This window comes from Arachis hypogaea, chromosome 15 (genome assembly GCF_003086295.3).
Source record: "Arachis hypogaea cultivar Tifrunner chromosome 15, arahy.Tifrunner.gnm2.J5K5, whole genome shotgun sequence".
NCBI classification, from domain to species: domain Eukaryota; kingdom Viridiplantae; phylum Streptophyta; class Magnoliopsida; order Fabales; family Fabaceae; genus Arachis; species Arachis hypogaea.
In genome coordinates this window covers 4,131,317-4,155,080 of record NC_092050.1, presented here as the reverse complement: position 1 = coordinate 4,155,080, position 23,764 = coordinate 4,131,317, and the positions used below count along the sequence as shown (strand labels likewise).

The 23,764-nt window shown below is 34.0% G+C and overlaps 3 protein-coding genes and 1 non-coding gene across 4 annotated transcripts; 2 read left to right on the top strand and 2 right to left on the bottom strand.

The window, feature by feature from the left end:
• Positions 1-298: 298 nt before the first annotated feature.
• Positions 299-1,359, top strand: LOC112747029 (uncharacterized). The gene is made up of 2 exons (XM_025795104.3): positions 299-304; positions 715-1,359. The coding sequence occupies exons 1-2, from the start codon at positions 299-301 to the stop codon at positions 817-819; spliced, it is 111 nt and encodes a 36-aa protein (XP_025650889.1). The 3' UTR covers positions 820-1,359.
• On the bottom strand, positions 723-872 carry LOC112753104 (U4 spliceosomal RNA). Its single transcript, XR_003177502.1, has one exon. It is a non-coding gene; the product is annotated as a U4 spliceosomal RNA (small nuclear RNA).
• Positions 1,360-2,337: 978 nt separating the features above from the next.
• Positions 2,338-3,258, bottom strand: LOC114925304 (uncharacterized). The gene has a single exon (XM_029292831.1). It carries the CDS (start codon positions 3,256-3,258, stop codon positions 2,338-2,340), a length of 921 nt encoding a protein of 306 aa, XP_029148664.1.
• An 8,862-nt stretch (positions 3,259-12,120) lies between these two features.
• Positions 12,121-14,446, top strand: LOC112747683 (uncharacterized). The gene is made up of 3 exons (XM_025795843.3): positions 12,121-12,855; positions 12,942-13,206; positions 13,962-14,446. Exons 1-3 carry the CDS (start codon positions 12,726-12,728, stop codon positions 14,182-14,184), a joined length of 618 nt encoding a protein of 205 aa, XP_025651628.1. The 5' UTR covers positions 12,121-12,725; the 3' UTR covers positions 14,185-14,446.
• Positions 14,447-23,764: the final 9,318 nt, after the last annotated feature.

Genomic DNA, 23,764 nt, shown 5'->3' with positions numbered 1-23,764 from the left:
TTGTGTGAGAAATATTTGGAATGGAATAAAAAAATTTGTAAGTTTTGGAGTTATTTTCTAAAATCTAAATTTCATCATTGCGTGTTTCACAAGAATGGCTTTTACAAGGCCACTCCAATACTTATATCGTCAATTGGACATGGACGATTGGACGTCACCTTCCCAGTTCCCCCAACTACTAAAATTTACCAATCACTCGTGAATTGATTAACATTTAACAGTTAATTATGGAGAAAGCTATTTAAATTTAACTGATATTATATTCCGGGGTCAAGAGTTCAAATATATTCATTTGAAAATGACGGTAATATCTTCACTCAGTGGGTTGAAAATCAACAAAAATCAACCATTAATATAATATTCGAATATAAAAATTGAACAACACATTTTTATGTACAAAATCCATATTAAACTATAAATATTAAACAACATATTTAGATATATTTATAGTTCAATATTTATATTCGAGTATATATTAGTAGTTGATTTTATACAAATCAAAATTGCATTCTCCGAAAAATTGGGATTAAATATTCGAGTATATATTAGTAGTTGATTTTATACAAATCAAAATTGCATTCTCCGAAAAATTGGAATAATCCCAGACTGATTTAAATAATTATTCTATTTATACACTTGATATAAAAATAAATTGACAATAACTGATATCTAATTTCTTTAATTATTAATTTATTAATAAAAAAATTTAACTAGAATTGTAGGACTTTACCCGAAGGGAGCCCTTCCAGAAATTCTCGAAGGCCTAGGGTTGACCTAGGCCTAAGAGGGGGTTTGGAAATAGTTTTCAACCAGCAATAGACGCGCCTCGGTTAGAACCTCACTAGCTGCGTCATTGCCCCAAGCGCAAAGATAGGTTCTGCTTCTCCCTTCCCTCTGATTTTATAGGCATTCTTACCTCACATCATTCATAATCCCACCGATGTAAGACTTCTCTGCTACACTGCTCATTGTTCTATTCTCCTCTCTCTAACATCTATGGCAGAGTCTCCACGTCTCAATTCCCAATTATTCAATGACTCTCTCGGGATGCTGATTCCACCTTCCAAGCTAAACATCATTCAATGAGATTATTGTTTGGATAATCAATAAAAAAAAAATCATTTTACCCCATATTTTATGTAATGCCAAGATAGTTATTGAATAGCATATAATCCACAAAACAAGTGTATCATATAATCCACAAAAAAAAAAAGTAACTGCTGTTGTCTGTGATAAAATTTATGACCTGACACTAATTGCACTACTAATAAGTTTCGTATGAATAATCTAGGAGGAATCATGATATGTTTTGTTTCTCGAAATTTGGACTGAACTGACATTGCATCGCACATCAGTATATAGGAGTAATTGTTCATCCATCCTGGTGAACATTCAGGTACACCTCTGATTTCGTTAGTGCTTAATAACAACGTAAGAATTATAATTCTTGGTCAAGAATGATGTGGATGGCGTTAAAATCGAAAAACAAGCTTGCTTGGTAACAAGATCGATATAGGTTAGTAATGCTTTCATGTTTATGTTCATGACTTCATGTAGTGTGTGAGCACAAATTTACGGAACTCATTTTGCGAACATTAAATTTATGATTGTTGTGAAATAAAATTTTTGGGAAACAGAAAAATTAGTTCAACGTAGTTTAAAATTATTATATTTTATATTTTTTAATTATTACTAAAATAATTAAATAATATTAAGGGCAAATGACTATAATAAGTCGAGGAGCATAATTTTACACAAATCAGCCAAACCAAAAACTAGTTCATGAATCCATCAATGCACATTACTATATAGTTCGAACCCACCTCATTCGAATCACTTTTCCACTCTCATACCCCACCAAATCCCAGAGAAAACGACCCAGATTCGCTCCGACAAAGGCTCGAGCAGGATATTTAGACAATGAGAGACGATCCAGAAAGACTATATCGTTTGGATGGAGTGGCTTATATAGCCGGGGTCATCAACGACAAGGTTGGTAGTTACAGTTTTTTTTAGTGGTTTATTTTAATGGTTTTGCATGTGGGTTATGTTAGTGGTTTTGCCTGGGTTTATTTTAGTGGTTTTGTTTGCGGTTTTATTGGTGGTTTATGTTAATAGTTTATGTTAGTGGTTTTGCAAATGGTTTTGTTAGTGGTTTTGAATATGGTTTATGTTAGTGGTTTATTTTAGTGGTGTTGTTTGTGGTTTTGTTTGTGGTTTATGTTAGTGGCTTATGTTAGATTGTTAGTGGTGTTGCAAGTGGTTTTGCAAGCGATTTTGTTAGTGGTTTTGCATGTGGTTTATGTTAGTGGTTTGGCTTGTGATTTTGTTGGTGGTTTATGTTAGTGGTTTTGTTAGTAGTTTCGGGAGTGGTGTATGTAAGTGGTTTATGCTAGTGGTTTTAGGCCTGTTCGGATCTGCCTCGTCCATAGTAGTCCGTATCCTAGTGGACTTAGGACGTCCTTCACTTGCACGCCTCTTGTTGGGGTCTGGTATCACTGTCGGCCCATCGTACGGTGGCCAGAAACCCTCGGAAATGGGCGGTGTGAACCCCATCCGGTACACACTGAACACGGAGCTAAGACGATACACCTGGTGGACATACGGCTCCCAAGTAAGCCGTGAATAGGCATAGTATGCCAGGGCATGAGGACATGGAAAATGAAGTGCCTGAAAGTTTCTACAGTCACAAGTCTGAGACCCGAGTGACACCCTGTAGCTACCAAGTGAGAAAGAACCAGTAGGAGTCGTCTCCGAGATGGTGAACTCCGAGTTATTTCTGTCGTACAAAGTCACCGTGAAGCACTTCGCCGTCTTCAAATTGGCCTCTATACACTTCACTAGATGTTGACTGAACTGTTGTTCGGTTTCCAGCTGGGTCTCAGCCTCTCTCCCCTTGCGAACAAAAAGTTGAGCCAACCTCCCGTAAATTGCCTTTACCAACGAGCACACAGGGAGATTCCTGACCCCCTTCAGGATTGAGTTAACACACTCGGAGATATTTGTCGTCATGTGACCAACTCTCCGACCCTCATCCTGATGCTGAGTCCACAATGAATACTCGATCCGGTTCACCCACTCACACATGGCAGAGTCTTCAGACCGCAGAATATCAAACCAGTAATCAAATTCCACCTCAATCTTAGCGTAGGCTGCATTCACAAGAAGCCTCCTTGCGTCCTTGCCCTTGAAGGTCAGAGCAAAATTTACTGTCACATGTCGAATACAGAATGCACGGTAAGCACTGGAGGTAGTCATCCTCCGTCCGGAGCCTCAAGCGCAGCCTTGATGCCGTTATGCCTATCTGATATAACCAGCAGACTCGGTTGCGGGGTCACGTGCTGACGGAGGTGGGAGAGAAAGAAGAACTAAGACTCAGCATTCTCACCCTCAACCAGTGCAAATGCTACAGGCAGAATGTTGGAGTTACCGTCCTGTGCAATCGCGACGAGCAACGTACCCCTCATACTTGCCATAAAGATGGGTGCTGTCAATACTCATCAAGGGCTTGCAATGACGGAATGCCTCAATACATGGTGGAAACGTCCAGAACAGTCGGTGAAAATAAGCTTGTGAGTCGTCCACCTAGCCCCCAACTCAAACTGGGGTCGTCTTAAGGACTGCAACAGTACTAGCAATCGTCAGCTGAACTCCTAACACCCACCTAGGGAGCTCGTTGTACGACTCATCCCAATCACCATAGATGTGGGCAACGGCCTTCTGCTTCACCAACCAAACCCTCCTGTACGTCGGCCTGAACCCAAAGTGTGCTACCGTCGCATTCAGGAGCACCTTGATGCTGACAGATGCATCAGCTCTAACCATTGACATGATGAATGCCAAGATCACATGATAATCCAGACTCATGTGGTCGCTGGAGATGGACGTCGCGAGACACATATGTGGTCCGTTGTACCATTTGACCTCCCAAATGCCCTTGCGCTGCCGGAGACTTAGCTTAATCAACCATGTGCACCCATTCCCAAACTCAGAACACTTCCCAACATACCAGCGATAGTCAGACTCCACCACCTTGTACTGTATCCTGCGTCATATGCTGTACGTTTTCACACTTAACACAACCTCATCTTTATCTTGAAACTGCTGGCCAACCTGAAATTCTGTCAAACCTGAAAACCCTTCAGCATCTCTAGCACCAAATTCAGCAGGCTAGCCAGGAATCCCCTCCTGTCTCATGGCATCCAAGTCTAAAGCTGAAAAGTGCGGAGGGTACTATTGTGTGCCAGAGCTAGAACCAGCTCCCGCCCCAGCTGGCTCACTCGCTCTAATATCATCGCCGCTGTCATCAGCAATGATGTCCGGCTCCACATCATCATCGTCTACATCATCCAACAATGCATCGCCTAGACTAGTCGGTGCAGCACACTGTAAAGAGGTCGGCACAATATCCCCTATTCCAACTTCGCCGCCTCCACTACAGTTGAGATCAACAACGAACGAGGGGAGGCGACAGGCTCGACCGGAGGTTCATACACAGGGATGGACGAACATGCACCAAAAGGTCTGGAGCTAGAACCGGCTACCGTGCCTACGGTGTGGGTATTTCGGTTTGAACCCCCCGAGTTGGATACCACATCAACCAACGTCGCCAACAGTATAGGTGTCCTAACTTCGGGAAACTGCCGACGACAATGAAGCATGACCTACAAGTCCTCATCACTCCCGATCGTGAAACAATCATACTTCACGATTTCTTGTAGCACCGAGATTGGAATCCGATAGAAAAACTTCTTACCCGTTTCACGCCTTCCAGACCAAGTTTCTGTAGCACAGAATTAACAAGGTCATCATAGCTTGTCATAGGCCTCATAAAAATACTAAGAGCATCCTTATCAGTGAACTTCACACTGGATCGTGTTTTTCTCTTAATCGATCTTCTGTGATGAACCAATACTACAAAATTCTCCTCACTAGCCATTTTTTCACTCTAATGAGAACAATCACGTTTACACCATATTTATACACATATGGCCCTTTATAATTCGAACCAGCCTAATTCAAACTATACATTGTGTAATTCGAATCAACCAATTTTGAATTACTTGAGATTGCGTGATAGGGAGTAATTCGAATCACACTGATTTGAATTACTCTGTGTGTTATTCGAATTAGGTTGATTTGAATTAGTGGGTGTATGCGTGTGTACATAGTTCGAATCAATGTGATTCGAATTACATGTAGTTTGAGTTCGAATTGACCTGGTTCAAACTATATAGAAATGTGCATTGATAAATTCTTAAACCAAATTTTGGTTTGACAAAGTTGTGTAAAATTTTGTTCTCCATGATTTATTATAACGATTTGCTTTAATATTAAATATAATACGTGTAAATATTTTATAAATTTTAAATTAAATAAAATAATTTTAGATTATCATCTCTTACATCTAATTGTAAAATTTGTAGCCTAATGTGTGTGTGTTTTTTTTTTAGATTTTTTAGGATTGTTGTGGGACTGTGATGATTTTTGGTGAAGTTAGACTATGGTGGACGAGTAATATGATCTTTTAAAAGTTTTGTTGTACCTTAATCATTATTATTCTAAACACAATATAAAAATTATGAATAATTTATCTCTAATATATATGCGTTAGAGTGAATTTTCTTAATTATTTGATAAAAATGTGATCTTTTATTATTTGATATTTTTTATATATTTTCTCTTACTTTTACTTAAATAATGTAGAATAAAAAATTATACTTTATCAAATAATTTTAAAAAAAATTAAAAGTCCATTCCCATACTATCTTTATGTCTACAATATCATAATATACACAAATCAACCAAGCATGTGGATAGCGAAAAATATAAAACCAATAAATAAGCTGGTCTATCTTAAATATGGAACATAAATAAGCTCAATTCTTGGAACATGAAGACTCTTTCCTTTGCAGGGAGATGTACCCTTGTTCAATCCGTTCTCTCTACTATTCTTATTTATGTTATGCAAACTATGAAGATCTTTAAAGAAGTGTGCAATCATATCAATAGAATTTGTAGAGATTTTCTTTGGGGGGCTAGTGAGGATGAAAAAAAATTCATCTTATTAATTAGGATGCTGTGTGCAAGCTCAAGTATAAAGAATGTCTAGGCCTTCGTAAAGCTCAGGATTCGAACCGCCTTTTCCTCATGAAGTTAGCATGGAACTTAATTACAAATACAAACTCCTTATGGGTTAAGGGGATCGCAAATATAGATGCAGTGGTGATACTATGCCTAAAATTCACTTAAAGCCTAATTGCTCTAACGCCTGGAAGGGAATAGCTAAGGTATGGAACCAGTTCAAGACTAACATTGTTTGGAGATTAGGAGATGGTGAAATAGCCCATTTTTGGGAGGATCATTGGGTCCCAGGCATTGAGTCTCTTAAAATTGTTGCTCTGGAGAACCTCACGGCAAATGCCCTTCAAGAAAAAGTGAATATGTTCGCTGATCAGAATGGTAATTGGAGGTGGGAGAAGCTTCAACAAGTTCTTCCTGAGGATATCCTAGACATCATTCGCCTTATGAAAACCCCTCAAAGGGAGTTAGGGCCTGATAGTTTAGGCTGGCTACCAGAATCGAATGGAGAATTTTCTATCAAGTCAGCCTACAAAGAGTTTTATGATAATGATGACACTACTGGTAATTACGTCAAGAACATCTGGAAACATAAAATCTCTCAAAGACTAAAAACTTTTGTTTGGCTGATTATGCACAAAGCTCTGTTCACAAATTCTAGAAGACAAAGGAGGGGCTTACCAATGATGCAAGCTGCCCCAGATGCCCTGAAAATGATGAAACGTTGCTTCATGTGCTAAGAGACTACCCTTACATCAGAGACACATGGGAAAGAAGCGTTGATAGCACCTTGCAAAGTAACTTCTTCAATCAAGATCTTCACAACTGGATGGAGGAGAATCTGAATTGGTGGCTCGAAAATTTAATGGGGGATCTCTTGGCCCATTTACTTCATCACTATGTGCAACACTGCATGGAGAAATAGGAATGATCTGATATTCAATCATGAAAACAGACCTGAGAATAGTATTGCCTACTCAGCACAGATCATAGCCAAAAGATACGAAGATGTTATCTCTCTAACTGAGGCTAGTAAGAAAACTCTCACATTCACTAGAGTGCAACACATTGGCTGGGAGTTGCCGGATGAAGGAAGATACAAGCTCAACACAGATGGCTCCTTATCTTCAGTCTCCAAAAGTGGTACTTGTGGTGGCTTAATCCGAGACTCTCACGGTCGTTTTGTAGCTGGATTTTGGATGAATATTGGGAATACTTTCATAACCAAAACGGAGCTTTGGGGAATCTACATAGGTCTGAAGCTTGCTTCGGAGCTCAACATCCAGAATCTGATTGTTAAAACGGACTTGCAATGCGCCTGCAACTCCTCCACAATCACCCTGCCCAACGGCACTCAGCTTCTTCTATTATACGTGCAATTAGGGAGTTATTAGCCAAGCCGGATCACTTTCAAATTAGACACATCTTCAGAGAAGCAAATTTTTCAGCGAACGCTTTGGCTACGCACGCCCAAAAAGTTCCTCACGGCCTTCATTGTTGCAACCATGCGCCAGCTTTTCTTGCCCTGCAATTAGAAGCAGACAGAAGAGGGATAGCTTTTCCTAGAGGCTTTTCTCCTTAGTGTTGTTGTCTTTTGGGCCTGTGGCCCCGTTTTCTTATAAAAAAATATATATACCGTGATAGTAATTTACTAATTTGTGAGGCCCAACCAATAAATAAATAAATAAAGTACTTAAAAAAGTATAGATAAACAATAAAAATACTAAACAATATAAACAATAGATATATCGGATGTTCATTTCACTAGGTGTATGGATAATTATTTTAATATTAAAATTTAAGTGAATAATTTAAAAATGTAGTATTTTTATTTGATTGGTAGTTATTCATGTTGTCTAAATCACACAAATTTTTATTATATTTCATCCGTCAAAAATAAAATTCAAAATTAAATCCTTATGAGATATGAAATTTATGAAATTGTTTCTAATCAACTCTGCTAGCCACTTTGATAGTGATGAATAAATTATGCATCTAAGCAGTTGGTATTATTAAATGCAAAAAGAAAATAATAATAATAATTTATGCATTTAAATTATTTAAAAAAAATTATGTTATTAGATTATAATTTTCGGAATATGCAGACACGAATGCAATTTTTGTAATTATATAAAAATTGCGACACTCTCCTGCGGATTAGATTGCACGTAAACCGCTACACCACTACATCTTGTTAGGGGTGTTCGTGGTGCGGTTTGGATCGGTTTTAAGTTAAAAACTTATCCAATCTGAACACTGATTTTACTTGCGGTGCGGTTTGGATTGGATGCTTTTTTTAAAAAAAATTGATCTGATCCGATTCAATTATTTTATAAATTAAAAAAGTAAATACGTATAATAAGTCTCAACATCAAATTTTAAATAATCAACAATAACATAACAAGTCTCAACAATATCTTAAAAAACCAACAATAACATAACAATAGAAATAAAATTATAAGTTAGTTAAAATAAATAAATAAATAATATTTTGAATATAAAATATTTATTAAATAATAATATATGAATAATATAAAAATATATAAAAAATTGAACATGTTATAAGTATAATTGTAAATGTAATAATAAAATAATAATATTATAGCACATTGTGCGATTTGGATTGGATTGGATCATTTATGAAAATTAGATCCGAAATCCGATCCGATCCAACGGTTTGCAAAAAATATAATCCAATCAAATTCGAATTAGTGCAATTTTAATCGGTTTTCGTTCTGGATTGGATTGGATGAACGGTTTAATTTGGATCGGTTTGGATTTGAACACCTCTACCTCCTGTAGCGGTTTATGAAGAGATTGGGTGCATGAAGAAAGCGCGATACCTACTAGCAGTAAATGGCATCCGCTTGAGGCATTAGCGGATTATTCATTTGGAGATTTTTCAAAGTTTGGTAGAGAGGAAAAGTAGTGAGAAGGTAGAGAGAAGAAGTTGGAGATAGTTTGAGTTTTTCGGAGCGATCTCTTCAATTGAGACCACGGCGGATGAAGAGTGCTTATACCGACTCAATGGCGTTACTCACGTTGCCGGCGGCATCAATGAAGAGATAAGTTTGTTTTCTTTTATTTATATATTTACGTATATTTATGTAGTATCCATAGTATATTAATTAAAATATAGAATCTAAGGTATGTAGTTTAGAGTTTGAAAATTAAAATTTAAAATTTAAAAATAAATATAGAGAATTCGAAATTAGGTATTTAAAAATTAATATTGGAATAATTTGAAATATAGGATTTATGGCTTGTTATTAGTATTTAAAAATTAATATTTAAAATTTAAAATTTAAAATTTCGAAAGTTTAGGATTTATTATTTAAAATTTAAGATTTAAATTTTAAATAAATAATTTAAGATTTGTTGATTCGTAATTGAAATTTAAGATTTAGATCTTAAATTTTAAATTTTAGAACCTAAGACTTATGAATGTAAAAATTGGACATTCTTTAGTTGTTGTAATGTTTATACATTTGTTTTATAATTTTATATAAATCATCATACATATTTCTCTTTTTTAATAAAATTTATATTAATAGTGATTATAAGAGAACTATATTTAACATTTTAGTTAACCGATTGGATACATAAGGCAATCGTAGTTTTTGTTTTGAGTTATAAATTATGGTTTAAATCTATAAGTATTAGAAATTAATCAGGTTTTGGTTATTTTTCTCACAACACGCAGCTAAATCGGTGTGTTCACCGTATTTAGAGGCAACAGAATATGTCATTGTATGATAGGATTATACTTTATTTAGAGAGGATTGATTTGTACCACTTGACTAGGCTAAATATGAGTTGGTTCTAGCTAGATGAGCATTTATTGAAAGGTGCTATCGTGAGACCCACATTTTTCGTATGCTTTTAGAGAGTGCACCATCACACTTCATGATGTGGTATATCAGTTGGGGTTGTCCATGGATGGGAAGGCTATTTTTGGGTACCTGACAGACTTTCACCAGTATATGAAGGGTGGCAGACTGGCTTAAAAGTGGTTCCAGGAGTTACTTGGTGAGTTGCTGCCTCTCGGAGAAAGTGAAGCTATTCACAGTTCACTTCACATGGTTCCATGAGAGGATTAGGGTGTTACCAGCTATGCTTACCAGAGGCTTGCAATGTCAAAATGCCTCAACATAAGGAGAAAATGTCCAAACAAGACGATGAAAGTAAATGGTAGAATTGTCAACCTGATCACCGACTCGGGTCGGATAAGTCTTCAACAACGATAGGAACTATGTTCGGCGGTTGGCTGATAGCTTCCAAGTTTAGGGTTGAGAAATGTAGAGGATGTTGTTGTTTGCCGGAACTTGACAGTCCCTAATGCGTAACTGAGTTTGTTCGAATATCCCCGCCAATGTCAGCAGGCTTTTCATCCGAATCATCATCTTGCATCGCATTTTCAACCTGATCTGGTTCACCCTCCCGTACAATATCCAGAATCAGACGGGCTGACATAGCTACCCCAACTGCATCAGATGGACGATTAGTCAACAGACAATCAGGTGCAACGATAGGCATGGAGGTAAAAGCACCCCATCGTAGTCGTTTGAGGCACCGATGCCCCAGAACTGTTGACGCTATGTTTCAACTTGGGATACAACTCGTGTATTCTCACTTCGGGAAAACTTCGCTAACAATGAAACAAAACCTGCATATCTTTATCGGATTCTATCGCGAATGTTTCATACTTCACGCTAGATGACACAACTATAACATGAATTTTGTAGAATAGCTTCTTCATCCACTTTGTCCCGCACCGGCCTAACTTTTGTAATATACTGGTTTTCAGATCTAACAGCGTATTGGATGACTGGATAAAAACACTCAGTGGTTCTCTATTGATAAACTTTACACTGTGTCTTTTGTTTTTTTGAATTTTTTTACAAAATAATGCACTAGAGCTAAAAAGCTATCCCCACTCTCTATTCTAAAAATTTTGAATGAAAATGACACTCTACACATCATTTTCTCTTGTTGGGTATATATAGATTATAAACATTTTTCAAGTAGCCACACCGTGAAAAAATTGCTACATGATGTCGTGGTTTCTTCATGCACGCAACTTCTTTAGAAACCGCTACAGAGTGTACTGGATTCTATATTCATGCAAACCAACGTAAACTGCTACAGAGTGTAGTGGTTTACGTGTAATACTCTAAACTGTGATATCCTATCGTAATTTTTGTAAAGTATATTTTTTTGTCCCTGAAGTTTGACAAAAATTTCAAAAATATCTATAAATTTTATTTTATTTCAATTTTGTCCCATAAATTTTAGATTTGCATCAAATATATCCTCAACGACTAAATTTTCAAAAAATTTAAAACCAATCTAACAATAATGCATGAAAATTATACTTAATTTGCTTGCGTTGAGAGTTGTTCTTATGAAATTGTTGTTGAAGTGGTCTTCAATTTTTTAAAAAAATTAGTCGTCAAGGGGTATATTTTACAAATCGAAAACTTTTAGGACAAAATTAAAACAAAATAAAACTTAAGGATATTTTTTAAATTTTTATCAAATTTTAGAAAAAAAAACATATTTTATCCTTATATAATTATATCAAAGTTATATTTATGTCTATATATTTTAAACATTGTAATTTGGTAACATATTTTTTTTAAATAATTTAAATACGTAAATTCACTAAATTGTCAAAAAAAAAGTGAGTTTTAATGATAAAACGTGTGAATATCTATTATCAATTTAGATAAAATCACATTTATCTATTTTTCTATGTATAGCGTATGATACCATTAATCAATTATAGATAGACACAAAGGTATTTGGAAATATCTTATCTTGATTAGGCATTCAAAATCCAACATTTGAATTCCGATTTTGACGATTAATTTCGTTGGATACTACTACGTGGTAATAGACTAATGGTACATGATTGTTCTCAAAACAAGTCAAAAGGAAAAGGCCGCCCAAGACAAGAGACAGTAACAAGATAAGCTAGATTAATCCCAAACAAATAAAAAAATTATTTTTAAATTGTTTACCCCAATAAAAGAAATCATCATAATCCCCATACCCAATCACATAGGAATAGTACTAATTAGTAATAGCTAACACTAAATAATTGCAATCAAAGCAAACCAAGAAGATATCGACCCCCGGTTTTCACCACCAATACCATCAGCCACACCACATTCACACGCCAATCACGTTAAACTAATCACTAATCAGCATTAAATTAAGGCTAACTAAAAACATTCATTCCCGTATGATCAAGGAACCGACGGCTCTGATTGCTTTGTGCTTACTGAACCCAGATAAACACCCCCCACTATTGGGCCCCAATTGGGCCCAATTAAAATTAAATGGAAGATGCTTTGGAATATGCTCTGTGACCGCGCAGCGCAATCACAATCCCTATCCCTACTATTATTACTTCCTTAGTTCCTTTCCCATTCTTCTCCCAAATTTCTTATCTAATCTAATTTAAAAAAATTATAATTTAATTTCAAGATTTTTTTCTTCGAATCTGTCCATAACGCGAAACAATTATTACTTTCTTGGCTTCATCATCTTATATTAAACGCTTCCACCTCTCAATCCACACTTGATCCCTTATCATCTTGTTCCACTTTGGAGAGAAATTCATAAGAAAAAGAAAAACAATGAGCGGTGTGAGTAGCATCTCAGAAGCTGAACAAGAAGAGTTGCTGGAGAAGTTGGAGGTTTTCAAGGTCAAAGGCAAAGACAAACAAGGACGCAAGATCCTTCGCATTATAGGAAAATTCTTCCCCGGTAACTTACTAACCACTCTCACATCAATAATCATATCGTTAATTATGTTATACTGGCGAGTTCATTTGAATCTTTTTTTTTTTCAGCGCGATTTGTTAGCGTTGAGGTTCTGAAGAAGTACCTGGAGGAGAGGGTGTTTCCGAAGGTGGGAAAGAGGAAGTTCACGGTGGTTTACGTGCACACTGGGGTTCAGAGGAGCGAGAACTTCCCCGGGATCTCGGCTCTCCGATCGATCCACGACGCCATTCCGGCGAACGTGAGGGACAATCTTGAAGCAGTTTATTTCATCCATCCTGGACTCCAGGCCCGCCTTTTTCTCGCTACGTTTGGTCGTTTTCTTTTCAGTTCGGGGTACGCACTCTGCGCATTTTAGCACTCTTTTACTCAATTTTGCTAACCTAGATTTTACTGATTTACCTTATCCTTCACTAAATTCTATTCAAAATTTATCTGTTTATTTAGAATTAAGGCTTAGTTCGGTAGAGTTTTCTGAGGAAGGACAAGCACTTTATAAATAAAAATATAAGAATTTATGTGGTTGTGTTTGTAATTTTTAAAAGTCAGGAGAGAAGTTTTTCAAAATTGTCTTCTAATTATAAAAATTAAAAAATTTAATATAATTTTATATATTAATTAATATTTAAATATATTTTTTGTTATTTCTGTTTATTAAAATTATTTTTAATTTAATTTATTAAATATAAATATTATATTTTTTAAAAATAATTTTTATAAGTTATTTTTGAAAAATCAAATCTAAATATATCGAATTATCGAGTTCTCCTGTTAGGCTGTTAGATATTTTCTTTATTTTCATTTCAAAATAATTGTGGTTTGGATCTTTTAACACACTAGATTTATTTTACGTCTAGATACATCTATTTTACCTTATCCTAAAATTGGCTTGTCAAAAATTTGAATTAGATATTTGAATTATTAGTTGATAGGATAGGATAGAGAATAGGATAGGATATCTGTAACTACCTCTCCTAATTTTAGGGCAGATTTGTCTCGTCTTTGTTTTTAAGTGAAATAATTAATAATTAATATTTCAAGTATAGATTGTATAGTGGCTAATATTGGGAATGTGTTATACCATGTGGCAGGGTGTACGGGAAGCTGAGATATGTGACCAGGGTTGATTACCTGTGGGAGAATGTAAAAAGGAACGAGGTGGAGATTCCGGAGTTTGTGTTCGATCACGATGAGGATTTAGAGTACCGTCCGATGATGGATTATGGTTTAGAGAGTGATCATGCAAGAGTCTACGGTGTGCCACCCACCATGGACTCACCGGTGAGCACCTACTCAATGAGGTGCATCTCATAGAATCTCCCTCTCTATCGGATTCCATGTTGGGACCTACTTAGTTTCTTTTTCTTTTCTCTGTTTGGGTCTTGATGGGGACGTTAGTTGGTTAGTGTATTGGTGCTTTGTTTCTTTTTTTTTTCGGTTTCTTTTATACTGGGCCTCACAAGTGGTTATCTTGGCGCGTCCCTTTATGGCTGTTTATATTATATATAATTATAAATATAAATAATAAATATTGTGCACTTGTATAAAGGAAATCAAAATGAAAATTGGAAAACAATATATGTTTTTTGCTTTGTTTTGTTTTGTTTATTTCACCCTTTCACATTTATGGGGATGCCATTTTCAGTTCTTTTTGGATAATTCAATGATATTAAGAATTAGCGGGTTTCTAGGAAAGGAACCTGGTTTGCGGTCTGTGTTCGGATAAGGTTACTTTTAAAAGTTTGCACAAAAAATATAGGGATAAAAGGTGAATAAGATGTTCAAGAAGTATGATTATCCAATGTGTAAAGTTTGTATATAAAGCATAAACTTGTCCACCGACGGAAGTTTCCTGTCGATTCGAATTCTTAGGAGGATGCAGCTTCTCTAGTTTATCGTCATTTATAAGATATTACAAGTACTTTTTAGTTTTAATCCCCGCTTATTACAAAAGGAAATTTGATGCGGTTTTCATTGCTGATGAGGAAATCACGATGCTTCTAGTTGTGTTAAAAATTTGTAAGTACTAAAAAAATATCCTTGCTTCTGCACTTTACCGAAGTTCCTTACAGTTACAAATAATTTATTAAACAATATTTTTTTAGATTATTTTTTTATTTATTATATTAATATTTTTTTCTAATAAATTATTAAATATATGGTATAATAAGTACAAACTAATTAATAAATTATTCAAATTTAAAAATATCATTTATTATGAAACTAAATAAATCATTCTCAAATATAATTTTTAAATACATAAATAATAAATATTAAAATTCAGTTAATACATTAATAATAATAACCATATGATATACTATTAGTATTATGATCTAAATAATTTTTCACAATAAAATTAAACTAGTGAACACATTACTTGATATATAGTAAAATATTTTTGAGTAATAACAAATTTAATTTTTTATCTCTTTAAACTAAATTAATAATTCTATTGATATCTTTGTACTAAAATATACTATGAGTAAGTTACTAATACTAAATAAAATAATTAAAATATATAACCTTTAATGAAATAATTAAATACTAATTGAAATAATTCTATTTTTTATCTCTTTAATTGAATTTTAATATACTTAAAATTTTAATTAATCTATATTATTCTTATATTGATAAATCTTTATCAATCTATAACTTTATGATCATATGTATTATTAATAAATTAATAATATTATTGATACTTTAAATTTATTGAGTTTATAAATGCTCTCCATCATATATTAATTATATTTTAATTATTTAATTTAGTATTAATAGTTTACTCATAGTGTATTTTAGTATAAAGATATCAAATAGAATTATTAATTTATTTTAAAGAGATAAAAAATTAAATTTGTTATTATTCAAAAACATTTTACTATATATCAAGTAATGTTTTATTAGTTTTCACTTTATTGTGAAAAATTATCTAGATCATAATACTAATACTATATCAAAGGGTTATTATTATTAATGTATTAACTGAATTTTAATGTTTATTATTTATGTATTTAAAAATTATATTTGAGAATGATTTATTTAGTTTCATAATAAATGATATTTTTAAATTTGAATAATTTATTAATTAGTTTGTACTATTATACCATATATTTAATAATTTATTGGAAAAAGAATATAAAGATAATAAATAAAAAAATAATCTAAAAAATATTGTTTAAAAAATTATAAGGACAAATAAATTTCTAACCAATTTAAATTTAGAGACAATTAGACTTCTGTCCATTTCCGAACCTGACACGTCAGCATTTTCCGTTCAGAGTTGACAGAAAAATACCTACAAAAGCTGCGTTGTGTGACGAAATCAGGGAATAGGGACTGAAGTGGATCAATTTTATTTTGAAGAGTCGCGTTGTCATTCTTAAAAATGGACAGAGATCAGATTGGTACTTCACTCACAAATAATAGTTTGTTGTGTGTACGTGGCTGTACTTTTATAAAAAATCGTAACAATTGGCTATTTGCTACTATAACTTTTGACGATGTAATTATTCATCTTTATCCGCATTATATAGAATAATCAGAACCTTTTACGATGTAACATATTGAATTTCTTGATTTGTAATTTGACAAATAAAATATTTTTGTAGAAAAATTATACCACTGATTGATAGAGATTATATTCAGTTGTCACATCTTCAGTTTGCAGATGATACTATTCTATTCTGCTCTTTAGAAAAAGAGACCATTAAAAATTACAAAAAAATTTTTCGTTGTTTTAAATTGATGTTAGGATTAAGTATTAATTTTGATAAATCCAGTTTGATTCCTATTAATTGTGACGAGCAGTGGGTACAGCGCATGTGTAGTGTGTTGGACTGTAAAGAAGTCGCTCTCCCAGTTAAGTACTTTGGAATCTCGTTAGGAGCTAACCCGAGGTTGATTAAGACTTGAAAGCCTATTATAGATAAAGTGGAGGAGAAACTTAGCATCTGAAAAGCCAAGGTTCTCAATAAAGCTGGCAAGTTGGTGCTCATTAAATCGGTGTTGAATAGTCTCCCTGTATATTACTTGAGTTTATATAAGATGGCGAAGGCTGTTGTAGAGAAATTGATTTCCTTACAGAGAAGATTTCTATGGAGTAAGGAGGATGAAAGAAATGGTATGGCCTTGGTTAGCTGGGAGGTGGTGCAAGCACCCAAAAAATTTGGTGGGTTGGGAGTTGGGGATGCCATGGTGCAAAGCACAGCTCTCCTGTTTAAGTAATGGTGGCGTTTTTTGAAGGAGGAGTGTCCGTTGTGGAAGAAGGTGATTTGCTCATGTAATAACATGAACCCAAATGTCTTACTGTCCTATCAGGTATTACCTGTTCGGGGGGGGGGGACCGTGGAAGGATATTTGTCAGATACAATTCAAGGATCAGCGTATAAGACAGAAGATGATTACTGAGTTGTCTATAGAGGTTGTGATGGAAGAGAGACTCGATTCTGGGAGGACGTCCAAAAAATAGGCTAGGTTCAAAGTTGGACAAACAGATTGCAAATGCCTCAAAGAAGAAGAAATCGAAAGCTTTAAACGAGGTAAAAGTGATGTTCTTTAAATATGTGGTGATTGAGTTTAATTTTGTTGTTAATAGTTTTGCTAATATGTGAGTTTAATAATTTTTCAGTTAAACCTCTTTGATGCTGCATCAGTGGTGCGTCCAAATTCCAGCCAATATCACAGACATATTATGAATTATCAGTTCAGTGAACCAGCAGCAGAGGATAGTTTTTTGGGTGTATAGTTATAAAATATGGGTGTAAAGCTTATTTTTTTGGGTGTATTTCTGAATTTTCTTGTGTTTGACATTTTACATTTATATATTTTCAGATGTTGCTGTTTGTGTTATAAATTATTGTTTTGTTTAGTTTTTATGTTTTAGGGTTTTATGGTTTAGGGTTTAGGGTTAGGGTTAGGGTTTAGGGTTTAGGGTTTAGGGTTTTAGGGTTTAGGGCTTAGGTTTTAGGTTTTAGGCTTTAGGCTTTAGGGTTTTAGGTATTTAGGGTATATATTTGGGTGTTTATGGGTTATATTTGGGTGCATATTTAGGGGTTAGGGTTTTAGGATTTAGGATTTAGGGTTTAGGATTTAGGGTTTTAAGGTTTAGGGTTTTAGGGTTTAGGTTTTATTGTTTATGGTTTAGGGTTTAGGGTTTTAGGTATTTAGGATTTTAGGGTTTAGGGTTTTAGGTATTTAGGGTATATATTTGGGTGTATACGGGGAATATTTGGGTGCATAACTAAAGTAATTGGGTGCATTATTTGGTTTGATTTTGTTTTTCTTTATTTTCTATGTACTTGTAATTTACAGCCTTTGAATACAGCACAGACAGTTTATTTATGCAAACAAATTTTATAATACAAATCAATAAAATATTCACAAAAATGTTCATACTATTTCAAAACTACATAAAACTGACGTCAATCACTGTCACTTTCAATATCATAAGAATCTACTTGACAATATGGGCTTAACAAAGCTGCAGATGGCCTCAACAATCTCATTGTTTCACTTCCCTTGATCGCTGCATCTCTGTCGTGATTCATGTCATGAAAAATAATTCGGGAAGCAAATTCAACTCTGAAGTGGTCGACCTCTGCCTACAGTTTGAAATAATATTATTCGAATTAATTCTTTTAATTTAGAAAAGTAATAGAGAGATATATAGTTTTAAATATAATTATCTGAGTCCAATTGTCTCACTCATACTTTCCCTTTTTAACGTTTTGAGGCACAATTATTTTTAGTCATTTCATGACATAAATAGCACAATCATAGCTGAAAACCAAAAATAATTTAGCAAATTAAAATAGGAAAGGAATTGAAAACACAATTTTTCAGAGTGAAAGATATGTACTCTGTGTTTTGGCCTGAAATGTCAATGTAAGGAGGCTTAATTTCATGATCTTTCCTTTTGAGAGGTGTCCCCTAGCATATACTCTAATTCTTGAAATTACATACCCCTAAAAATAAAAAACGCCGAATATAAGAAGGAATAAGTCAAATAAATCAATACACCCAAATATAAACAATATACACCCTAATTTGATTTAAAATGCACCCAAATTTCATAACGGAAAAAACATGTCCAACTTACAATAAACTTATTTACCTTCATTCTATCTTTGGAGGGACACGTCTTGTGGTAGGGGTCAAGTATATAAAACTTTTTCTTTCTTACATCAGCCCCCACATCCACCAATGATTTGAGTAGCAAACAGGCGCAAAAATCTAAAACATCTTCACATTGAACAATGTTTTAGTTTAATTCATAGATAACCAAAGAATTGTGATGAGAAGTTTTAGAAATGAAAACTTACGTATGGATGTGATGCTAATTTTTTCCAGTTCAAATAGGGTAAAAACATTGGGTAGTCTTTAACTTTAAATGGCTTTTTGGACTTTGGCTGTAAAAACTACCTATTTGGATGATTGCCAATGGCCATGTTCTGCAGCATTTGTGGAACACCCAAAGAAATCGTTTAATGCACCCAAAAGATAACACAATGCACCCAAAAGATAACAAAATGCACCCAAAATTTTAAACATTACACCTTACTATAATATTAGGTGGCAGACAATAATTTTCTTCCTAGAATCTTTTAATATTCTGTTGGTTGAGGATCAGGCACATGGCAGTAACAATCTAGAAAAATAAAACAACCAAATTAATTACATCAATCAATATTTGCAGTCACATGTCATAACATAATCATTAACCTTATTCTAATCTTACGTCAGCTTCAATATATGATTTAGCTTTTAAGGATGCAAAGTGGACTCTTGACAGCACCAACGGTTCTTGGGCGTTCAGTGTGCAAAGTGAATCATACTCATCAGTGCAGTCATCCCCGTATGTCCTGATACGTGTTGTCCAGAGGTAGCATTTTTCTCTCATGCTCTCATTTCGGGCGACATTAAATTTCTCTTCAAAGGAGTTTCAAATTTTTCAAAAATCTGGCCCACGGTTTGCTTTGCAGTCGGCGGAGTTTTACCTTCTAGAAAATTTGGTATTTTGTTTTCTCCACTCTTTACAATCTTTTCCACCAGAACATCTAATTCTTCTATTAATATTGTGGTTTCTGGACTTTTTACCACCTGAGCTTCTGCTTGCTCAACACCTTCTTGCGTCTGTGTTTCTTCTTGGCTAGAATCAGTCAAGCCAAGGCTGAATGATGGCAACGACAGTTCTTTGGGTACATAGGATGCTGTCCTGGCCATCATCAATAGTGCAGCAGCAATCGCTTTAGGAGATGGATCCTTGCGTGTTGACATAAATCGTACTATGAGAATAAGAATAAACGAATTATATCGAAAATCAGTTTCTATTTTGACGAACTTACATTTTAGATGGAGCTGCTGGTATTGTTGGTGTGCTTTCATCAAATTTTTAGGGTTCTAGAGTGCTGTGGGGTTAGAGAAAATGAATCAGACTATAAAAAAATATCAATTTCAGCTCAATTTTCAGGATATATACCCAAATAAGATAACAATATACCTAAAGAATAACGAAATGAACCCGAATAAATTTGCTCACCTCTCTGTTGGGGGGGATGGTTCAAATGGTGGCACAGGGCTTTCTGATGTTGCCTGGGATGAAGGGATGCATACTTGAATTGGAACTCTAAACAAGACAAAAATTAAATGTTAAAAAAACCTTTTTAAAATAGATTAGAGGGTTGAAATTTAGTTATAAAACTTACATATCAAGCGGTTGAGAGGATGGTCGAAAAATGATGATCTGTTGTTGAGCTGGGTCACTCAATGATTCTTCTTGCTGATTGAACCTGAGATACACCCAAATAAGATAACAATGCACCCAAATAATAACCAAATGCACTCGAGAATGCTTTTTTTTAGAACTTACATAGTTGCAGATTTATGTTTTTTTCGTGCTTTTTTTTTCTTGAATAAAACTTTAAAGGGCTTTTTGTTCTAAAAAAATATATACAAAATTAGAAGAATATGGTAAAAAAAGAATTTAGAAAATGGTATAAGAAAAAGAAATTACATGGAATCCAAAGGTTTGTTTACACTGCTTTGCTCCATTTGTCCTTGATATAAAGAATCAGTCTCGGTTGCTAAGCTCATCTCCGACATTCTAAGTACAGAATAAATATCATTTAGTATATCAAAATTCTATCAATTAACAGAAGATAAATAATCAGCAACCAAAACACCCTAAAAAAGGTAATATGCATCCAAATTCAACATACCCTTGTTGACGTTGTCTTAAAAATTCTTCTATTGTTTCAGTTCCAATTTTAGTTCTGGCAGTACATTTAAAAGTACATGTTAACAAAATATAGTTCTGATTACAGAGTTTAAGATAGGTTTAGAAAGTATCTTACCCGTTATAAGAATGATTTTCTTCTTTTGAAGATGAATCCTCAATTACGTGCTTCCTTTTTCTGGATTGCGTCCTGAAAATAAAAAAATTATGAATCAGACAAATACAACAATATTGATGATGAGTACCGTTGAAGGCAGTTCATACTTTTTGGCAGCAATGTGAATTTTTTTCTTGTTTTTTGTTTTTTAACTGGCAAGGATTCTTCACTCCTAAAATTAAATGAGAAATAATGTGTTAATACATTAAATTTTGATAGAAACAAGAAAGAAAGTGATGATAATTTCAGAATCTTACCCATCAGTGGATTCACTTTTGCTCTCTGAACTGGAATCCTCCAAAATCAGTTTTCTCTTTTTGGATTCCATTCTGAAAAGCAAACAGTTATTAGGGAAAAACAATCTAAAATTGACAAAATGCACCCAAAAATATTACTTACATTTTGGCTCCCCTTTTGGGTTGTTTCCTTGTAGGTTCCTCTGAGTCTTCTTCCGACTCAGACTCAGAGAAAATATCAACATTAGTCTCTGATGAATCATTCTCAGAGGAAGAACTTGGTTTATTTTTTTGTTTTTTTCTTTTCTTCTTTCTTTTCTTTTTCTTTCATTTCTTTCAGTTTCTTTTTTGTCTCTGCCATCTTGACGATGCCCTGAAACAGTAGAAATGTTAGTTTACAATATCTAGATAAATAAAACACACACAAATTAGAGAACATATTCTGTTTGCTTACTTATGGCCATCTATCTCTGCTCTAATTTTTGCAACCAGCTGCTCTATGTTCCAGTTGCTACCCAGGGCACTGCAGCTTTTTTCTCTCCTTTCTTCTCGTTTTTAGCAAGATGGAAATATATTATCATCAAGGCATAGAGGCACTCGTCGATTGATTTTATACTGACATATACACCCAGAAATGCTCCATACACAGTTTATATGTATACAAACCTACTTAAAAGGCCTCCTAACATTCACAAAATAGAGTTTATATGTATACACCCAAATATCATTTCACTTGAACTACGTAAAATAGCGTAAACAACTTAAAGAGTTTTATTAGAACAGTAATATGAGATCTAAACCTAGAATAGTCAAATAGAGAGAAAAATACCACGATATAGTACTTTGATTTCGAAAAATACAACTTGAATGATGTTTGTTCGTTCTTTTTGGTGTTTTTTTATGGAGATTTGAATATTTGCTTCTTGATTTGTTGTACTTTTTGCGAGAACTTGGACGGTTTCTTCAGAGCTTTTTTTTGTTTTGAACATGGCTTGAATCTCGAGCGTTTGTGTATTGATTGAGGAAGAAGAGGAAGAGTTTTTCATTATGAGCGCGCTTTGGAGCAAGTGAAACGGTTGGGTATCGCGCGTGGTTTTTACATTCGAGTGTGGAGTGTGGGTGCGCGTCGTTTTTTTGTTGGGCTTGGGTAGTTTGTATAACTTGTAAGCCAAAAAGACTTGTATGTGTAGCAGGCCTGTTCGTTATTTTTCTTTTTCGTTATCGTCGTCATCAACACCACCTCTTCCTCTTCCTCTTCCTCCTCGTTCTCCTTTTTTCGTTGGATTTTCTTCTCTTCCTTTATTTTTCTCTTTCTTCTCCATCACAGTTATCTCGTTGTTGAACATAATGAATAATTCAAGTTCAGATTGTTAATTGAACCAGAACAAAATTAATTATTATTTTTGAATCCAATCAAGTGACTGAGGCGTGGTTCAATTCAAAAGAAAAAAAATGCAGTATTAGAAGAAATATTTTTCTGTATTTGCAGTAAATTTGGGTGTAACACGAAAGTATTTGGATGTAAAATAAAAATATTTGGGTGTATTTTTATTCTGATAAGTTCTGCATAATTCAAAACTCTTCCTCTTCCTCCTCCTCATCTTCTGCTGCTGCTTTTTTTTCATCATCATCACCATCTTCTTCTTCTTTTTTTCTTATTCATCTTTTCCTTTTTTTTACCTTCTCAAGTTTCTTCTTGTTTTACTCTCTTAACAAGAATAAAAATAAAAAAAATCAAATAAAGAAGAAGAAACACATAATAATGTAAAATTACTTGAAAGATGATGAACTTACATTCATTTAACTGAAAGAAAGAAAAAAATAAGGGAAAAAAAAGAAGAAAAAAATGCAACATTAGAGAAAATATTTTTCTATACAAAAATGCTATTTATACACTAAAACCAGCCACCAATGTATTTGTGTATAAATACATACATGTGTGCTTTAATTTATTTTCAATGTATATTTGTATTCCAGTATGTATTTTATACTAGTGGCTGACTTTGGTGGCTGATTTTAATGTACAAATATCATAACTCATTTCTGTATTTGCAGTAAATTTGGGTGCAAAACAAAAATATTTGGGTGTAACACGAATATATTTGGGTGTAAAACGAAGATATTTGGGTGTATTTTTATTCTGATAAGTTTTGCATAATTCATAATTCTTCCTCTTCCTCCTCCTCATCTTCTGTTGTTTCTTTTTTTTCATCATCATCACCATCTTTTTCTTTTTTTTTTTCTTATTCATCTTTTTCTTCTTGTTTTACT

What these genes read in the sequence shown, in the direction of transcription:
- LOC114925304 (XM_029292831.1), bottom strand. Translation starts at nt 3,258, where the DNA reads ATGACTACCTCCAGTGCTTACCGTGCATTCTGTATTCGACATGTGACA.
- LOC112747683 (XM_025795843.3), top strand. Translation starts at nt 12,726, where the DNA reads ATGAGCGGTGTGAGTAGCATCTCAGAAGCTGAACAAGAAGAGTTGCTG. An exon ending in TATAGGAAAATTCTTCCCCG is followed by an intron (nt 12,856 to 12,941) that starts GTAACTTACTAA and finishes TTTTTTTTTCAG; the next exon opens with CGCGATTTGTTAGCGTTGAG. An exon ending in CGTTTTCTTTTCAGTTCGGG is followed by an intron (nt 13,207 to 13,961) that starts GTACGCACTCTG and finishes ACCATGTGGCAG; the next exon opens with GGTGTACGGGAAGCTGAGAT.